The sequence below is a fragment of the Polypterus senegalus genome, chromosome 2 (genome assembly GCF_016835505.1).
Source record: "Polypterus senegalus isolate Bchr_013 chromosome 2, ASM1683550v1, whole genome shotgun sequence".
NCBI lineage: Eukaryota > Metazoa > Chordata > Cladistia > Polypteriformes > Polypteridae > Polypterus > Polypterus senegalus.
This window is the reverse complement of record NC_053155.1, coordinates 270,126,057-270,146,246: the sequence shown is the minus strand read 5'-3', so window position 1 is coordinate 270,146,246 and position 20,190 is coordinate 270,126,057. Positions and strand designations below refer to the sequence as shown.

Here is a 20,190-nt window from a genome sequence, read left to right as displayed (position 1 = left end):
TGTTGATCGCTTATTTAAAGCTCCATGTACATTAATTATTTAGCTGTAAGAATATATGACATTTTTTCGTTATTGTTCCACTACTGCCATCTAGAGCATCCTCTTTAATAAAAGCCCTGTGTGCGTCCAGGTGTCTGTGTGTGTGTGTGTCTTCTGGCGAAGTGCGCATGCACGGGGCCCTGCCCATGAGCACGGCACCTTGAACGCACACACACTCAAAGCTGGGCACACAGTGAATGGCCTAAGCGCATAATAAGCAAATAAAGCACACACACTGGAAGCTGGGCACACAGTGAATAGCCTTTCCGCGGCAGCGCATGATAAGCAAATAAAAGACATCATTGCTGGGGAGAGTGCTGAGTAGGTAGTCGCAGCCGTGCACATAAAATCCATTGCTGGGGAGATGCCACACATAAAATAATCAGCTACACTCCAGCACAGATTAAAATACTTGCTGGGGTACTGCACAGTACTTGCTGGGGAGACGACACAGTCACGATTATCAACTGCACGCCACGCATTACATCAGTTGCTGATTGCCCACTGTTGTGACAGAAAATTAAAGTCATAGGCCTATTACGGAAATACAAACCAGTATTACTGCATAAGAAATTTAAAGGCACACAATACACTGACGCATATTACAGCCACATACAAGCCAGTATTACTGTAAGAGAAAATATTACGGACATATCTACTAACAACATGCCACCCAAAATAAAAAAGCACACGTCAAGTAGGACAAAAGACACAGACAATCAAATCCTATATAAGCAACATCTCCTGGAAGAACGGTCAGCTCAACAAGTAAACATCAACAAAAGAAAAGCTGAAAGACAAAGAAAAATACGAGCAAATAGATCGATTGAAAAAAAAGAAAATGAGCGTCAGAAAAACGCCAGAAGAGCAAACCTTACAAAAAGTTGGCATTTACTTGCCAGAACCAGTATTCAGCCACTGTCAGTTATATGTTGCATTATCAAGAGTTAGAAGTTTTCCAGATGTTGTTGTCAAGGTTGTAGATGGTCCTGAACAAGGCAAACTCTTGCCAAACTCAGAAAGAATATTTACAAGAAATGTTGTCTGTAATGAAATTTTATAGAAAAATTTCATGAGGTAAAAAAATAGAAAATTTTTCCTAAATATCTTCTTCAGATATTGTGTATTACAGAGTTTTACACTAAGGCAATATTAATTATACTTAATGTATTGTAATATACGTTTCTATTTTATTTTTATTATTATTTTACTTTAGGCTTCTTGCAAAAATATTTTTGACAAGAAACAGAATGAGGTCAACGTCCCTTGCCATTTAATATAGACTGGTCCTACTAATGTTTATGCACTACTGTTCTAGCGCCCGTTATTGTAACGGGCTTAATGTCTAGTTTTTACTATAATATACTATTGAAGGATAGTGGCATCTTTAACAGTTATCTTTATTTATGTATTTTTGATTGTTTCATTTATCATTTTGGTTAGAAATAATTCAAGATGTATCATCAGATATTTGCAAGCTAAAGTATTCAGTATCTAACAGTTGGTTGTTTAAAGTAAGGCCAACTTACAATTACTGGTAAATATCTGAAAACGCTGGCACATCAAATAGTGATAAACTTTGTGCAACAACTTTTGATCTCAAAACAATGAAAATGAGGGAGTCTGTGGCAAAACTGTTCTTAGAATAAGACAAATTGTGTGTCCCCAGCTTGTTTTCTTGTTATTTAAAAACAGTCTTTTTGTATTGCTATTTATTTTAGTCCCTTCACCACAGGTGTGTTACTTGCATTGATGCATATATGAGGATTATTTAATAAACGTAAATGTCTTATTTAAATTTTTATGTTTAATAATTACATTTGTTCATTACAGGTACCAGTCATAAAATTAGAATATCATGACAAAGTTGATTTATTTCAGTAATTCCATTCAAAAAGTGAAACTTGTATATTAGATTCATTCATTACACACAGACTGATGTATTTCAAATGTTTATTTCTTTTAATTTTGATGATTATAACTGACAACTAATGAAAGTCCCAAATTCAGTATCTCGGAAAATTAGAATATTGTGAAAAGGTTCAATATTGAAGACACCTGGTGCCACACTCTTATCAGCTAATTAACTCAAAACACCTGCAAAAGCCTTTAAATGGTCTCTCAGTCTAGTTCTGTAGGCTACACAATCTTGGGGAAGACTGCTGACTTGACAGTTGTCCAAAAGTCTACCATTGACACCTTGCACAAAGAGGGCAAGACACAAAAGGTCATTGCTAAAGAGGCTGGCTGTTCACAGAGCTCTGTGTCCAAGCACATTAATAGAGAGGCGAAGGGAAGGACAAGATGTGGTAGAAAAAAGTGTACAAGCAATAGGGATAACCACACCCTGGAGAGGAAACCCATTCAAAACTGTGGGGAAGATTTACAAAGAGTGGACTGCAACTGGAGTCAGTGCTTCAAGAACCACCACGCACAGATGTATGCAAGACATGGGTTTCAGCTGTCACATTCCTTGTGTCAAGCCACTTTTGAACAAGAGACAGCGTCAGAAGCGTCTCAACTGGTCTGCTGCTGTGTGGTCCAAAACTATGTTCTCTGATGAAAGTAAATTTTGCATTTTCTTTGGAAATCAAGGTCCCAGAGTCTGGAGGAAGAGAGGAGAGGCACAGAATCCACGTTGCTGGAGGTCCAGTGTAAAGTTTTCACAGTCAGTGGTGGTTTGGGGTGCCATGTCATCTGCTGGTGTTGGTCCATTGTGTTTTCTGAGGTCAACGCAGCCGTCTACCAGGAAGCTTTAGAGCACTTCCTGCTGCTTACGAACTTTATGGAGATGCAGATTTCATTTTTCAACAGGACCTGGCACCTGCACGAAGTGCCAAAACTACCAGTGCCTGGTTTAACGACCATGGTATCCCTGTTCTTGATTGGCCAGCAAATTCGCCTGACCTTAACCCCAATATTGTGAAGAGGAAGATGCAATACACCAGACCCAACGATTCAGAAGAGCTGAAGGCCACTATCAGAGTAACATGGGCTCTCATAACACCTGAGCAGTGCCACAGACTGATCGACTCCATGCCACGGCGCATTGCTGCAGTAATCCAGGCCAAAAGAGCCCCAACTAAATATTGAGTGCTGTACATGCTCATACTTTTCATGTTCATACCTTTCAGTTGGCCAACATTTCTAAAAATCCTTTTTTTGCATTGGTCTTAATTTATATTCTAATTTTCCGAGATACTGAATTTGGGACTTTCATTAGTTGTCAGTTATAATCATCAAAATTAAAAGAAATAAACATTTGAAATTCATCAGTCTGTGTGTAATGAATTAATCTAATATACAAGTTTCAATTTTTGAATGGAATTAATGAAATAAATCAATTTTGTCATGATATTCTAATTTTATGACCGGCACCTGTATACTTTGAACACCATTTATCATATTCCATAAACTAATTGTATAAGCTCTTGTAATTAAAGTTTTTATCCCTCTTCAAACCTGGTAAGTTTGTGAACCTTTATTGCATTGTTAATTTGTATTAACATCACATTATGTCATCAGATATAAAATGTCTCAATTATCTGGCTATACATGCAAATGCAACCTTTGAAATGAATAATAGCGGGGGAAAATATGTTTCAGTGGCTGGGTGAAGAGGAAACAGTTATTAACTATTTAAAAACTGAATGCCTGTTGCTTTTTCAGTTTCTTTTAATGTCATACTAAATAAAGCAGGTTAATGAAAGAGATGAAGGTATAGATAACATTGTAGACTCTGTAGCATTATGGGAACCTTCAGACCTCTACACGATTTTGGAAAAGTTAGGTGGGTAGGGAGCTGTGTTGGGATGAATAATAACCTGTTCTCATTAAAATTTTTCTTATGTTCATGATTGTATCTTTATACACTTTTTTATACTTATTAAAGAAGTAAAAGAAAAACAAATAACCATACAGAAAGCCTAATCTAAACTAATCAGATAAAATTATATTCTATTAAGACCCTAATATCAGTTTTACTTTGAATCCAGTGCTTCTTTTGTCTGCTGCTAGGCTCAGAAAATAGAAGTTGCATCAAACACTAATGTCAGTAATCTTGTCTTCTACTGTAAAGCTGTACAAAATACTATTAAAGACCATTCCTTGTTCCAACAGCATACTGACTAACAAATACTTTGTTGATATATTTGTGGTCATTTCTTTAAAACATTTTTTCTTTGGGTTATTGAAAAGGTGTGGAATCCCTTAATATAGCAGTTTCTGTGGAAATAAAGTAAGACGTAAATAATTTGGTCAAACCTGGTCTCAAAGTTTAAAGACTGCTTATGTTTCATTTTATAATGTCTTTAAGTCTTTCATTGTTCAAAGACATAATTTTAGAATTATGAGTAATACTGGAGATATTTTTGTCTTTGCTGATTTTTTTTTGATTTAAATAAAGCTTCTGAATATGAACTTAGTTAATAATCACTATTTTTAAAAATCTGCTTTTTTGCTTTGTTTTTAGAGTCAAGGTTCATTTTCTATTACAGAAACAACGCAGCAATTTTTAAAAATGTGATGCCTTTTGGGGTCAGTTTGGAATGAATATAATCATATATTTAAAATGCATTAATATGCATATCCTCTCTCTTAACTTAGAAGGAAGAAGCTGAACAAAAGGCCTATGAAGAGGCTGAAAGGCTTCGACAGGAACGTGAGCAGCTCATGTTACAAGTGGAACAAGAGAGACTACAGAGAAAAAAGGTATAATAGCAGCATGCATTTTAAGGCCAGTGGGAGTTTCAGTTGAGAGGTTTACTTACCTTAGCAGTGACATTCATGTCTCTGGTGACTCTTCCAATGAAGTCAGTAGATGGATTGGGAGAGCATGGGGGGTCATGAGGTAACTGGAAAGAGGTGTGTGGCACTTCCAATATCTATGCAAAAGGACGAATGTCCAAATCTTTAGAGTCCTGGTGCTTCCTGTCTTGGTATATGGTTGTGAGATATGGACGCTATCCAGTGACCTGAGACGAAGACTGGAATCCTTTGGTACTGTGTCTCTCCGGAAAATCCTTGGGTGCCATTGGTTTGACTTTGTGTCAAATGAGTGGTTTTTCATGGAGTCCCGAATGAGGCACATTACCTGTATTGTGAGGGAGCATCAGTTACGGCACTACGGCCATGTGGCGCATTTCCCAGAGGGTGATCCTGCTCGTAAGATTGTCATTGTTGGGGACCCGAGTAGCTGAACCAGGCCAAGGGTTCACCCATGTAACACCTGGCTGCAGCAGATAGAGGGTCATTTCCGTTGGGTGGGACTGGACCGTGTGTCTGCCTGGGGGATTGCAAACCGGAATTCCGAGTTGTTTCGTCGTGTAGTGGATGCGACAATGCACTGTACCAGTGCATGCTTCCTAACTTGACTTGACTTGGAGTTTCAGTAGCAGCAACAGAATGCATTTCTTTCTATAAACATGAAATATTTTTTTACTTATCTGTGTCTGTACTTTTCTTTAAAAGCACATTTTTCTAATGTGTGTACACTAACATATTAATGCAAATTAGCAGAACAGTTCTTATTTTAAAATTATATGTAATATTTTTTTTTTTTTCCAATAATGATCTTTTTGTGTGCCGCAAACTCAAATATTCCATGCATCAATTTGAATGTTAGAATATTTAGAACTTGCACTTATGGGCATTGGAACAAAAAAAAAAAGCCCCAGTAGCTCCCCTTAGCACATGATGGTGGCATTAGCTGGTGACTGAAAGCGCTCTTTAGTTTTCTACCAGTCTTGGGTCAGACCACTAGAACTCCTGACCTTCATAATCAGTTTATTCCGGCTCTAATATTCCCTGTGCTGGTGTTACTCATGCATTTTATTCAAAAATGTACTATTTGTTTTGGATACATACAGATATAATCATTCTAAACTCATACCCATTAAACAAATGGTTCATTAAAGACCTGAGCATTAAAAATGAGCTCAATTTTCACTTTCACCTCTCAAGACATTAGTTAACAGCTTTAATGTTGGCAAAGAGGGCACGTATAATGGTCCAGGAAAGTGTGAGACAATCCTGCTAAGTTTGCTTGTTCAGGAATTTGGACAAACTCTTCAAAATGCATTGGTCAATGGGGAAGGAGTAACTGAACTAATTTGTAGTGGATTATAATGGTGCAGTTGGTCTTTTGATTGTCCCTGATGGCCAGGGAAGTGTCTGTCAACTGTGCTGGATTGATTATTGTGGCCAAAAATGTGACCTGAGCTGTGAGGCAGCAGTGTTAACTAGGGCTGTTCGATATAACGATATATATCGGATGACAATATGAAAACGTCTATCGCTGCACATTACGCTATCGTTTGTTTCGTGGTGTCGCAAAATAAACTGTTTACGGCAATATTTTTTTCATTGTTTTGATGGCCACCACGTGGAATGGCTGATGAAGACGAGGCAACACCAGGTAGCTCCACACAGAAGGACCTTGTTCCTAAACGAGGGGCTACCTCTGTAGTATGGAGATGGTTTGGATTTGAAAAGTCTGACACGGACCAGAAAACGGTACTGTGCAAATTATGCTGCAAACCGATCGCTACCACAGACTCCAACACGACAAACCTCTTCTACCACCTCCGCAAAAAGCACGTGAGCGAGCATGCAGAGAGTTTACAACTGAGAGGCAGGCCACGTAGGATATTACAGTTGTAAAGGTACTATTTAAACGAGCATGTTAAAAGCTTGGAAGATTAATTGCTACCAAAACAATTTGCTTAAGGCATAATTTTCCCTGCAGCGTTTGCTGTCAGCGTTAATCTTGTTAAAATTATGTTTACGCCACAACTGCATTAATACGGCAAATCTCCGTTAACGAGTTACCGCGGATCGCCCGTGCTTGGGGCTGGATGGCATCAACCCGTTAGCGCCGCCCAGTCCCACGCACGGGGCGATCAGCTGTAACTCATTAACGGAGATTTGCCACACTACGATGTGCAAATTAACATTTTACTAGAATGTAGCCTAAAAAATATTATATTTAATATTATATATTTAATATATTTTGTCGTAAGCCTTATTGCTGCTACAGTTTGAAGTACAATGTTTACATTTGGTTTTGACAGTTAATGTTAGACTTGTATTTATTTTGTTTAAAGGGTTTATTGGCCTTATATAGTTTAGTTGTTAGTGCTTTGATCCTTTTATATTTAATATATGTTGTGAGAGTTATTGCTGCTACAGTTCACATTTTGTTTATGTCAGGCATTTTAAATAGCAGTATTTTATATTGGGCCTTTAGTAATTTGTTTTTGAAAAGTGTTTTATATTTGATACATTAACATTTTATGTTTACATTCTAAGTCAAACATTTGCTCAAATGTTCTAAATAAAAGAACAGAAATAATTACAAGTTGAGTACTTCTCATTTTTGATTTTTTTAATTTAAATGAAAAAAAAAAGGAGTGGTGATTATATAAACTATTCACTGAATACAAAGAAAATGTACTATATCGTGATATCGGGATATGAAATGAAATATCGGGATATAAGATTTTGGTCATATCGCACAGCCCTAGTGTTAACCATTCCACCACTATGCTTCCCTGAGATCAAATTATTCTCTTGTGTCTACAATATTCTGAATCTCTTATCTATCTCTATCTGTTTCTCTTGCGCTTCTGTCACTGCAACTAACTGACACCCATAGAACCTGAGATGCAAGGGATCAGGGTTTGTCCCTATTGCTACCTGATGAGTGCTACATAGCAAGAAGTGTAACAAACTTAATCCTGAAACAGAACAGAAAAGTATTTTTGTAATATAAATTTTGGTCAGCTGAATCACCCCTCAAGTGAAAAGAGTGCAATTTTTCTTTTTCTTTTTTTTGTTTAACTGCATGTTGCCAGTGCTCATCACTAGGTTCATAATGTTGTAAAAATGTCTCTTTTTACCTTAAATTTAAACTTACTGAAAGAACTTTCTTCCATTTGAGTATAGCCAACACTCAACTGAAAGGACACACACATTTATACTAAATCTAGAGTACTAGGGTGCCTGAAGAAGGGGCCTGAGTTGCCTCGAAAGCTTGCATATTGTAATCTTTTTAGTTAGCCAATAAAAGGTGTCATTTTGCTTGACTTTTCATTACTAAATCTGCAAAACTTTTATTTGACTTAATTATATTTATTTAAGTTTACATTGAAAACATATGCTTATGAACACCTTTATCAATGGCCGTACTTCAAGCAACAACACACATTGTCTTTAATCAAGCATATTCCCAAACTCACTTAAATTCCTTCAAATATACTTAAGTCACAGAGGTCACACACACACCATTCATTCACTCAGGCCGTTGGTCAGTCTTGTTACAATATGTTAATAACATCTTTGATCTTGCACCACTTCCTGCTTTACTTTCAGTGAAATTTTTTCCTTTTCATACATAGTAATTATGTCATTTTCAGTAGTTCCTGGTTTTATCATTATGGCAATGTTTTTCCCTTCAACTGCAATATTGATAATTAATTATTTACCTAAGCACCCTGTTGGCACTATCCTTTGTACTTAGAACTTTGTGGGAAGTCCTGACTTTCCTTATTGAACCCAAACCATGAGTGTGTTGGTCCAAAAACAAGTTGCTGTTGGTACTGATTTTTTGGGATAACTCTCCTTTACTCTGAGCTAACTTATTACAACCTTGTTGCCATGAGTTCACTAAACAATTCCTTCCGAAATATTTTTGTTGACCACATCTCCAACATATCTCGGATGGATTTTTGGTGTCACTTTATTTCAGCCTTTTTTCCTACCTTATCCCAGTCTAGCAGCTGGACATATACAAATGCTCTGATCCATTTCCCTCCACCTTGCTTACGAATGACAAGAAGGCTAACTGCTAGTTTCTCAAACACTGGCATTTTCTGTGGAGCTTGAGTTTTTGTTCCCATAATCTATACTATCTTCTCTAACCTTGCAATCTCACTCTGGGCTGATGTAATTCTTATCCATTATATACCATTATATATCTTATCAATTATATTACTGTATATCATAACCATATCCCTCTTTTTTATTATTATAATTAAGGTTTTTTTTTAACTAGATCTACAGTCCTCCTTTGAGTGACCTATTAATTCTGCCCACCCTAATTGAATGTTTCTTTGGCATTTTTTGGTACCAAAAGCAACCGTCTGCTATGGTCAATCACCGCTACTTCTGGAGCCTCCCATGGATTAATTAACCAAAGTGATCTTAGCTTCTGTTGTAGTAAGCATTCAACCCTAGGCCAGTATCTGCTATCCCAAGATGACCTCACCTTATAGTAAATATTCAGCCCTAGGCTGCTTTCCGCTAGCAGGAATGCTTCCTGGCTAGCCGTTACAATAATGGTATCCTACCTGAGTAATCTATTATTACAGAACCTAAAGACTTCAGACCTTCACGTCAGAGCGGTATTCAATAGGATTTTCACCTGCTCTCCACACACTCCAGTGAAACTATCTTCGTGTAATTCATTGCTTCGGCCAAGTGGTAATCTACAGTGATCAGTTCAAAAACACCTTATAACTACGAACTGACGGCTCAGGTAACCCACTGGAGCAAGATTAAGCAGGATTTTTTTGCTTGTAACTCTTCACTAAATAGGTTTACCTGGAAGAATAGACCTACAATGAAGCAGTACTTCGAGGACTCGCGCCTATCTACTGGGTCCACCAATATTACATTTCCACTATATTGGGCAGTAACATAGCTACTATATAGGCTTTCCCTTATTTACAAACTTATTTACAATAATCCCTCAACTGATCCTTCATTTCTGCACTTTCACTGCTCTTACTACACTTTATAGTTCAAAGAAAGAAGTTTATTACCGTTGTCTCCTTTGGCAGGGTGAAATTCCTGTTAAACTGACGCAAACAATTTAATAGCAAAAATGCTTCCCTTTAAAGGACGCCACGTTTGTGTCAGCTCTCAGAACCCTACCCTGCTTTCTGGGAACCTGAGCCTCTTCTTTCTCCCGGCTGGCTCACAAAATTATGTAGTGTAAAATACTTTCCTTTGTTATCAAAGATGTCATTCACGAGACCAGATGAAAATGCAGAACGGATCTTTATTTGCACAGAGATACACTCAGTCCATGGATGAGCAATCATTAACCAAATTCATTTCTTTTTATACTTTTCTATTATCATTACTTTATCTAAATAAATCACATCATCTAACTCTTAATATGCAGAATTCTATCATCTTAGCCAATCGAATACAGCCACTAGTAACATTGTGTATATGTTGATTCTTCCATTATTCAAAACATCACTTCGTTAACAGGGGTGTCCTATGGGTTTTCCCATTGATCTTATCACAGTTTCATAATAAGGGTGTTTGTGCTTTCTCACTAGTTTGTTCTCACTTTTTAAAGGGGTATTCATTGCACACCTACTTTATTTTAACCTTGGCTAAGCTATCTTGGTGGCTCCTCTAGATGAGGTAAAAGCCTAACCTGACCAAGCTTTAAGCCATGTTAGTTACCTTCAGTCCTTTTCTTTATGTTTTTAATAATCCATTCTTACAAATTCATTTAATTATATGCTTATATTAATTTGTAAATATCATGTATTGATTAAAAATATTTGATTAAAATTCTATAATGTCACAAATGCATGTGTATGCCATAAGTTATTCATGCATGCATGAAACATTTCGGGTGGTGCTTTAAAGCATAGGTATTTGCAGTGGAATCTGTTTGTGTATATCTGTGAAATAGGAGAGGTAGGTACATTTCCATTCGAGATGGCAGCTACTGCTCTGTGGTGTCACATTGGCCTTGCAAACCATCATGGGGTGTTGGGAAAAAATGTTTCTCTAAGCCAGTGTTTCCCAACCTTGGTCCTAGGGCACACTGTGACTGCAGGTTTTTGTTCCAACCAGATTCCTAATCAGCAACAACACCTGATAACACTGAATTCATTTCATTAGCTGGTGTTATCTTTATTTTATCCTGCATTCAGAAAAGCACAGCAGCATGATTTTTATATTTATAAGATATTTAGAAATATTTCTGGTTTTGCTATAGATTTAAATGCTTAACTCTCTTTTGTTGATTTCATTATATTTTGCCCTTTCTCAGTACATGTTCCCCCCTTCGTTGTATCTTATTAATGACAATTAAAAATGAGTAGAGCAGACAGCCAGGCAAACAAAACTGAATAATCAAAGGCTGCAACTACTTTAGCATCAGACCCACTAATTAGTAACTAATGGATTAATTAAACAATTAAAGCACCTAGAAAAGTAGAATGAAAATCAAGATGAAAATATTGTTAAAAAGAAAAAAATACATTATTCCCATATATAACTGCTTGGTACATTTTAATATATATCTATACTAATAAAAGGCAAAGCCCTCACTGACTGACTGACTCACTCACTCACTCACTCACTCAGGGCTGTGCTTATGGAAACGAAGATGAGATGGTCAGGGTGGTGTTTGGCAGAAACTCAGAGAAACTGCGAGAGAAACTTTTAAGTGCTGGGTCTTAGCTAACATTAAATAAAGCCATGGAGATAGCACAAGCACAGCTGAGAACCTTAGATGCATGTGGTCTGAGCGGCTCATGTGAACTGACTGTGAACACAGTACGCAGACAAAAAGCAAGAGCTCCAAAGAGCACTGAACAAAAAAGCATTACACAATTGAAAAGGCAGCAAAAAAATATGAAGCGAGTGACGCATACAAGCATATTCATAAGTGCAGCTACTGCGGAAACAAAGCACATGGTGGAAAAACTCAATGTGCAGCTGAAGGAAGACAGTGTAAAAAAAAAAAAAACCCATGCATGCAGTGTGTGATGTTTCAAATAAAGAGGGAGACGAGCTGTTTATTGATGCAGTAAGAAAGGAATCGATGAATGAAACCAGATACTTTACAATGGTTGACAAACACGGAATGTAACTTAAACACAACACATCCTCCAAATGCAAACCTGATTGAAAGAAATAATGATAATCAAAATCCTTGATGACAGCAACACTCCTAACAGTCATGTTATGTTATTTTTAAAATGTTCCCTTTTCTTTTTCATAACTTCTTTAACACACTTCTTCTCCGTTGCGAAGCATATATATATATATATATATATATATATATATATATATATATATATATATATATATATATATATATATATATATATATATATATATATATATATATACACCCCAAACTACATACTGTCAAATAAACAAACCATGCGCCGTGGCACAATGCAAGAGGCTTCGCCTCTAGCGCTGAGGTCCGAGGTTCGATTCCCAAGAGGGGGTGCGTGAGTGTGTACGCCTGATGAGCCCAGAATTAGGGAGAAACACGTGTTGCGTACTCTTTGCATTATTTGACAGTAAAACTATTTCAATATATATATACACACACACATACATATATATCAGCGCTTCCCGATTCATTTTACCCTCTCACCCCTTGTTACGGACGATGCTGATTTCGCACCCCCTTAGTTTGAGAAGAAGTATGAAAAAATATGAGGTTAACGCAAAAAAACAGATCACCAATTGAAGCTTTATGAATAATGGATACTTTATTCGCCATCAATAATTGTTTTGGTAAAGCCATACTCCGTGTAATCCTCCTTCCATTTTCTAATTTTTTCGCGACTAGCCATGATTAAATGAGTGGTAAAAAAGTAAGAGCGAAGCGGCGGTGACTTATTGAGGCAGGCAGGTGAGAGCACAATAGCACGCGGGCTCGATGTAGTGCGCGTCAAGTCGATCTAAAATGCGCAATCAGATTCGAAAAAATATATCTTTTCAAGTTCTATTTGGATATAAGTAGGTTCTGTTTAGTCGACAGAAATATCTTTGGTAGGAATGTAAGTTGAATTTAGTCTTTAAATTTCTATGATGAAGAAAAATGTATGCTATGATGACTAAATTCAACTTACATTCCTACCAAAGATATTTCTGTCGACTAAATAAAAATTTAAAATTTAAATAGAACTTGAACAGATACGATAGTGCTGCGTGGATATTATGAACTAAGTGCACGTAAGAGCGGAAGTCATCCGTTTTAACAAGCAGCGTATTGCACTGATACGAAATAGCCTGCCCATTTAATTATTTAGGAATGGATAGATAAATTAAGATTTTTGTACAAATAATGTTTTTCATTTTTCTTCCTCGATGGATTCTGGCACCCCCAGCAACAGCTGCTCGCACCCCAAATAAGATATATATATATATATATATATATATATATATATATATATATATATATATGTATGTATGTATGTATATATATATATATATATATATATATATATATATATATATATATATATGTATGTATGTATGTATGTATGTATATATATATATATATATATATATATATATATATATATATATATATATATATATATATATATGTATGTATGTATATATATATATATATATATATACATATATATATATATAGTGGTAGATGGGGGCGCTCTCACTCCCTTGAACCCCTGTCCACGACTACAGACACCAGGTAAAAGTCCTCAAGTTGACTTTATTTTTATGCCACAGTGCACAAAGCACACTCTCCACCACAATACTCATACAATAATAATCACTAATCACAAATACACAATCCTCCAGCTCCCAGACCCGTTGCCACCCTTCCACCCAGCTCAGCTCGCCGTCTGGGAGCTCCCACAGTCCTTTTATACTCCCTGACCCGGAAGTGTTCTCAATCCCCAGCCCATGTGATCCTCAATCACTTCCGGGTCAGGTAAAAGCTCTTCTCTTCAACCCGGAAGCCCGTCGCTCTTCCTATGACGAACTTCCGGGTCATAGGGCACAAAGAAGTCCTCGGTCCTCCCTGCAGCTCCCTTTTGTGGCCCCCATGGCATCCAGCAGGACTGTGCATAAAAACCACATTGTCCATAATGCCCTGCTGGTCTTCTGGGGACCTCCATGCTGCAAGGAGGGCTCCACCTGGCGGCTTGGGGGTATTGGCCAGGATAAACGGCCGGCCATCCTTCACAATATATATACAGTACATCCGGAAAGTATTCACAGCCCATCACTTTTTCCACATTTTGTTATGTTACAGCCTTATTCCAAAATGGATTAAATTCATTTTTTTTCCTCAGAATTCTACACACACCCCATAATGACAATGTGAAAAAGAGTTTCCTTGAGGTTTTTGCAAATTTATTAAAAATAAAAAAATGGAGAAATCACATGTAAATACGTATTCACAGTCTTTGCCATGAAGCTCAAAATTGAAACCCTAATGTTTCTGCAGCTTAATTGGAGTCCACCTGTGGTAAATTCAGTTGATTGGACCTGATTTGGAAAGGCACACACCTGTCTATATAAGGTCCCACAGTTGACAGTTCATGTCAGAGCACAAAGCAAGCATGAAGTCAAAGGAATTGTCTGTTGACCTCCGAGACAGGATTGTCTTGAGGCATAAATCTGGGGAAGGTTACAGAAAAATTTCTGCTGCTTTGAAGGTCCCAATGAGCACAGTGGCCTCCATCATCCGTAAGTGGAAGAAGTTCGAAACAACCAGGACTCTTCCTAGAGCTGGCCGGCCATCTAAACTGAGCGATCGGGGGAGAAGGGCCTTAGTCAGGGAGGTGACCAATAACCCGATAGTCACTCTGTCAGAGCTCCAGAGGTCCTCTGTGGAGAGAGGAGAACCTTCCAGAAGGACCACCATCTCTGCAGCAATCCACTAATCAGGCCTATATGGTAGAGTGGCCAGACGGAAGCCACTCCTTAGTAAAAGGCACCTTAAAGACTCTCAGAACATGAGAAACAAAATTATCTGGTCTGATGAGACAAAGATTGAACTCTTTGGTGTGAATGCCAGGCGCCATATTTAGAGGAAACCAGGCACCGCTCATCACCAGGCCAATACCATCCCTACAGTGAACCATGGTAGTGGCAGCATCATGCTGTGGGGATGTTTTTCAGCGGCAGGAACTGGGAGACTAGTCAGGATAAAGGAAAAGATGACTGCAATGTACAGAGACATCCTGGTTGAAAACCTGCTCCAGAGCGCTCTTGACCTCAGACTGGGGCGACGGTTCATCTGTCAGCAGAACAACCACCCTAAGCACACAGCCAAGATATCAAAGGAGTAGCTTCAGGACAGCTCTGTGAGGGGCCCAGCCAGAGCCCAGAATCTGATTGAACATCTCTGGAGAGATCTTAAAATGGCTGGGCACCAACGCTTCCCATCCAACCTGATGGAGCTTGAGGTGTGCTGCAAAGAAGAATGGGCGAAACTGGCCAAAAGATAGGTGTGCCAAGCTTGTGGCATCATATTCAAAAAGACTTGAGGCTATAATTGCTGCCTAAGGTGCATCGACAAAGTATTGAGCAAAGGCTGTGAATACTTATGTACATGTGATTTCTGTTTTTTTATTTTTAATAAATTTCCAAAAACCTCAAGTAAACTTTTTTCACGTTGTCATTATGGGGTGTTGTGTGTAGAATTCTGAGGAAAAAAATGAATTTAATCTATTTTGGAATAAGGCTGTATCATAACAAAATGTGGATGCGCTGTGAATACTTTCCGGATGCACTGTAAATGTAGATATGTGTATGTATGTATGTGTGTGTATATATATATATATATATATATATATATATATATATATATATATATATATATATATATAGAGCAAAAAAAGAAACGTTCCTTTTTCCAGGACTGTGTATTTCAACAATAATGTTTTAAAAATCCAAATAACTTTACAGATCTTCATTGTAAAGGGTTTAAACAATGTTTTCCATGCATGTTCAATTAACCATAATCAATTAATTAACATGCACCTGTGGAATGGTCGTTAAGACCTTAACAGCTTACAGAAAGTAGGCATTTAAGGTCACAGTTCTAAAAACGCAGGACACTAAAGAGACTTGTCTACCGACTGTGAAAAACACCCAAAGAAAGATGCCCAGGGTCCCTGCTCATCTGCGTGAACGTGCATTAGGCATGCTGCAGGGAGGCATGAGGACTGCTGATGTGGCTAGGGCAATAAATTGCCATGTCCGCACTGTGAGACGCCTAAGACAGCGCTACAGGGAGACAGGAAGGACAGCTGATCATCCTCGCAGGGGAAGAGCCCGGATCTCAATCCCATTGAGCACGTCTGGGACCTATTGGATCGCAGGGTGAGGGCTAGGGCCATTCCCCCCAGAAATGTCCAGGAACTTGCAGGTGCCTTGGTGGAAGAGTGGGGTAACATCTCACAGCAAGAACTGACAAATCTGCTCCAGTCCATGAGGAGGAGATGCACTGCAGTACTTCAAGCAGCTGGTGGCCACACCAGATACTATACGCTGGGAGACTGCGATTGCTTTGATCCCGTTGGGTGGAATCCCACGAGTTTAGAAACTCACTCACACCAGCCATGATTCTTTTTAAAGGTAAAGTGTAGGTTATTTTGTTTTATGTATTTTTACTTTATATTTTGTATTAATCATTTTTATATGAATAGTTTTGGGTTGTGGAACGAATCATCTGAGTTTCCATTATTTCTTATGGGGAAATTCGCCTTGATATACGAGTGCTTTGGATTGCGAGCACGTTTCCGGAACGAATTATGCTCGCAAACCGAGGTTCCACTGTATGTATATGTGTATATATATACTATGTATAAGTATATGTATATATATATATATATATATATATATATATATATATATATATATATATATATATGTGTGTGTGTGTGTATACCTGTATATATGTGTGTAATAAATTATATATATGTATATGTATGTACAGTGGTGTGAAAAACTATTTGCCCCCTTCCTGATTTCTTATTCTTTTGCATGTTTGTCACAAAAAATGTTTCTGATCATCAAACACATTTAATTATTAGTCAAATATAACACAAGTAAACACAAAATGCAGTTTTTAAATGATGGTTTTTATTATTTAGGGAGAAAAAAAATCCAAACCTACATGGCCTTGTGTGAAAAAGTAATTGCCCCCTTGTTAAAAATAACCTAACTGTGGTGTATCACACCTGAGTTCAATTTCCGTAGCCACCCCCAGGCCTGATTACTGCCACACCTGTTTCAATCAAGAAATCACTTAAATAGGTGCTGCCTGACCCAGAGAAGTAGACCAAAAGCACCTCAAAAGCTAGACATCATGCCAAGATCCAAAGAAATTCAGGAACAAATGAGAACAGAAGTAATTGAGATCTATCAGTCTGGTAAAAGTTATAAAGCCATTTCTAAAGCTTTGGGACTCCAGCGAACCACAGTGAGAGCCTTTATCCACAAATGGCAAAAACATGGAACAGTGGTGAACCTTCCCAGGAGTGGCCGGCTGACCAAAATTACCCCAAGAGCGCAGAGACGACTCATCCGAGAGGTCACAAAGACCCCAGGACAACGTCTAAAGAACTGCAGGCCTCACTTGCCTCAATTAAGGTCAGTGTTCATGACTCCACCATAAGAAAGAGACTGGGCAAAAACGGCCTGCATGGCAGATTTCCAAGACGCAAACCACTGTTAAGCAAAAAGAACATTAGAGCTCGTCTCAATTTGCTAAGAAACATCTCAATGATTGCCAAGACTTTTAGGGAAAATACCTTGTGGACTGATGAGACAAAAGTTGAACTTTTTGGAAGGCAAATGTCCCGTTACATCTGGCGTAAAAGGAACACAGCATTTCAGAAAAAGAACATCATACCAACAGTAAAATATGGTGGTGGTAGTGTGATGGTCTGGGGTTGTTTTGCTGCTTCAGGACCTGGAAGGCTTGCTGTGATAGATGGAACCATGAATTCTACTGTCTACCAAAAAATCCTGAAGGAGAATGTCCGGCCATCTGTTCGTCAACTCAAGCTGAAGCGATCTTGGGTGCTGCAACAGGACAATGACCCAAAACACGCCAGCAAATCCACCTCTGAATGGCTGAAGAAAAACAAAATGAAGACTTTGGAGTGGCCTAGTCAAAGTCCTGACCTGAATCCAATTGAGATGCTATGGCATGACCTTAAAAAGGCGGTTCATGCTAGAAAACCCTCAAATAAAGCTGAATTACAACAATTCTGCAAAGATGAGTAGGCCAAAATTCCTCCAGAGCTGTAAAGACTCATTGCAAGTTATCATAACGCTTGATTGCAGTTATTGCTGCGAAGGGTGGCCCAACCAGTTATTAGGTTCAGGGGGCAATTACTTTTTCACACAGGGTCATGTAGGTTTGGATTTTTTTTTCTCCCTAAATAATAAAAACCATCATTTAAAAACTGCATTTTGTGTTTACTTGTGTTATATTTGACTAATGGTTAAATGTGTTTGATGATCAGAAACATTTTGTGTGACAAACATGCAAAAGAATAAGATATCAGGAAGGGGGCAAATAGTTTTTCATACCACTGTATATATGTATGTGTGTGTGTGTGTGTATACAGTAATCCCTCACTATATCGCGCTTCAACTTTCGCGGCTTCACTCTATCGCGGATTTTAAATGTAAGCATATCTAAATATATATCACAGATTTTTCGCTGGTTCCCGAATTTCTGCGGACAATAGGTCTTTTAATTTATGGTACATGCTTCCTCAGTTTGTTTGCCCAGTTGATTTCATATAAGGGACGCTATTGGCGGATGGCTTAGAAGCTACCCAATCAGAGCATGTATTACATATTAAATAAAACTCCTCAATGATATACGATATGCTTCGACGGTGCTTGATTGTTTGCTTTACTATGTCTCTCTCACTCTCTCTGCCTGACGGAGGTGGTGTGAGCAGAGGTGCTGTTTGCACAGAAGCTGTTTGCCTAGTGGATACGGACGCTCCTCTAAGAAATGCCGTTTTATCGCGGTGCTTCCAAAAGCACACTTATTGATTTTTTGATTGTTTGCTTTAATCTCGCTCTCTCTCTGACGTTCTATGTGCCTGACGGAGGAGATGTGAGCAGAGGGGCTGTTTGCACAGAGGCTGTTTGCTTAGAAGATACTGACGCTCCTCTAAAAAATGCAGAGGCAAACTTAAAAGCTCACGTATTGATATTTTGATTGTTTGCTTTTCTTTGCGAGCGCTCTCTCTCTCTTTCTCTCTCTCTGAAATTCTCTGCTCCTGAAGATATATGTGTATATATATATATATATGTATATGTGTGTGTATATATATATATATATATATGTATATATATATATATATATATATATATATATATATATATATATATATATATATATATATGTATGTATATGTGTGTGTGTATATACGTGTGTGTGTGTGTATATATATGTATCTATACTAATAAAAGGCAAAGCCCTCACTCATCACTAATTCTCCAACTTCCCATGTGGGTGGAAGGCTGAAATTTGGCAGGTTCATTCCTTACAGCTTTCTTACAAAAGTTGGGCAGGTTTCATTTCAAAATTCTACGCGTAATGGTCATAACTGGAAGCTGTTTTCTCCATTTACTGTAATGGAGATGAGCTTGAACGCCATGGGGGCGGAGTTTCGTGTGACATCATCACGCCTCCCACGTAATCACGCAGTACATAGAAAACCAGGAAGACCTCAAAAGCGCTGAAGAAAACATGCATTATATAATTGAGAAGGCAGCGAAACAATAAGAAGCGAGCGAGTGACATATACAACCATATTCATGAGTTCTGCTACTTCGGAAACAAAGCACGATGTAAACCTACACTTTAAATTAAGTTCATAGACAGGCTGCCGCTGGCGTTTGTAATTTAGTGCCTGCCCATATAAGGCCGTCCGTCAGCGGCAATCCAATAGCAAACTCCACTAAATATTCACGGGTGAAGGACTGTGCTTATGCAGAGGAAGATGAGATGGTCAGGGTGGTGTTTGGCACAAACTCAGCGAAACTGCGAGAGAAAGTTTTAAGTGCCAGGACTAAGGTAACATTAAATACAGCCATGGACATAGCACGAGATGGCACCAGCACAGCTGGGAACCTTCGATGCATGTACACCGAGCGGCTCACGTGAACTGACGCAGTGCACAGATAAAAGCAACAGTTCCAAAGAGCTGAACAAAACCGAATTACACAATTGAAAAGGCAGCAAAAATATGAAGCGTCTGATACATACAAGCATATTCATAAATCCAGCTACTGCGGAAACAAAGCACACGGTGGAAAAAGTCAATGTCCGCTAAAGGAAGACAGTGTAAAAAACCCGTGCATGCA

The 20,190-nt window shown here is 38.2% G+C and overlaps 1 protein-coding gene across 8 annotated transcripts in view; it reads left to right on the top strand.

Moving 5' to 3' along the window:
- Window positions 1-20,190, top strand: part of LOC120523873 (MAP7 domain-containing protein 2-like) — a 168,943-nt gene that overhangs the window by 133,274 nt on the left and 15,479 nt on the right. For all 8 annotated transcript variants that reach the window (XM_039745548.1, XM_039745551.1, XM_039745549.1 and 5 more), the window contains one exon: window positions 4,645-4,749. In XM_039745548.1, the coding sequence (XP_039601482.1) occupies window positions 4,645-4,749 (105 nt within the window). The remainder of the gene's footprint in view (window positions 1-4,644; window positions 4,750-20,190) is intronic.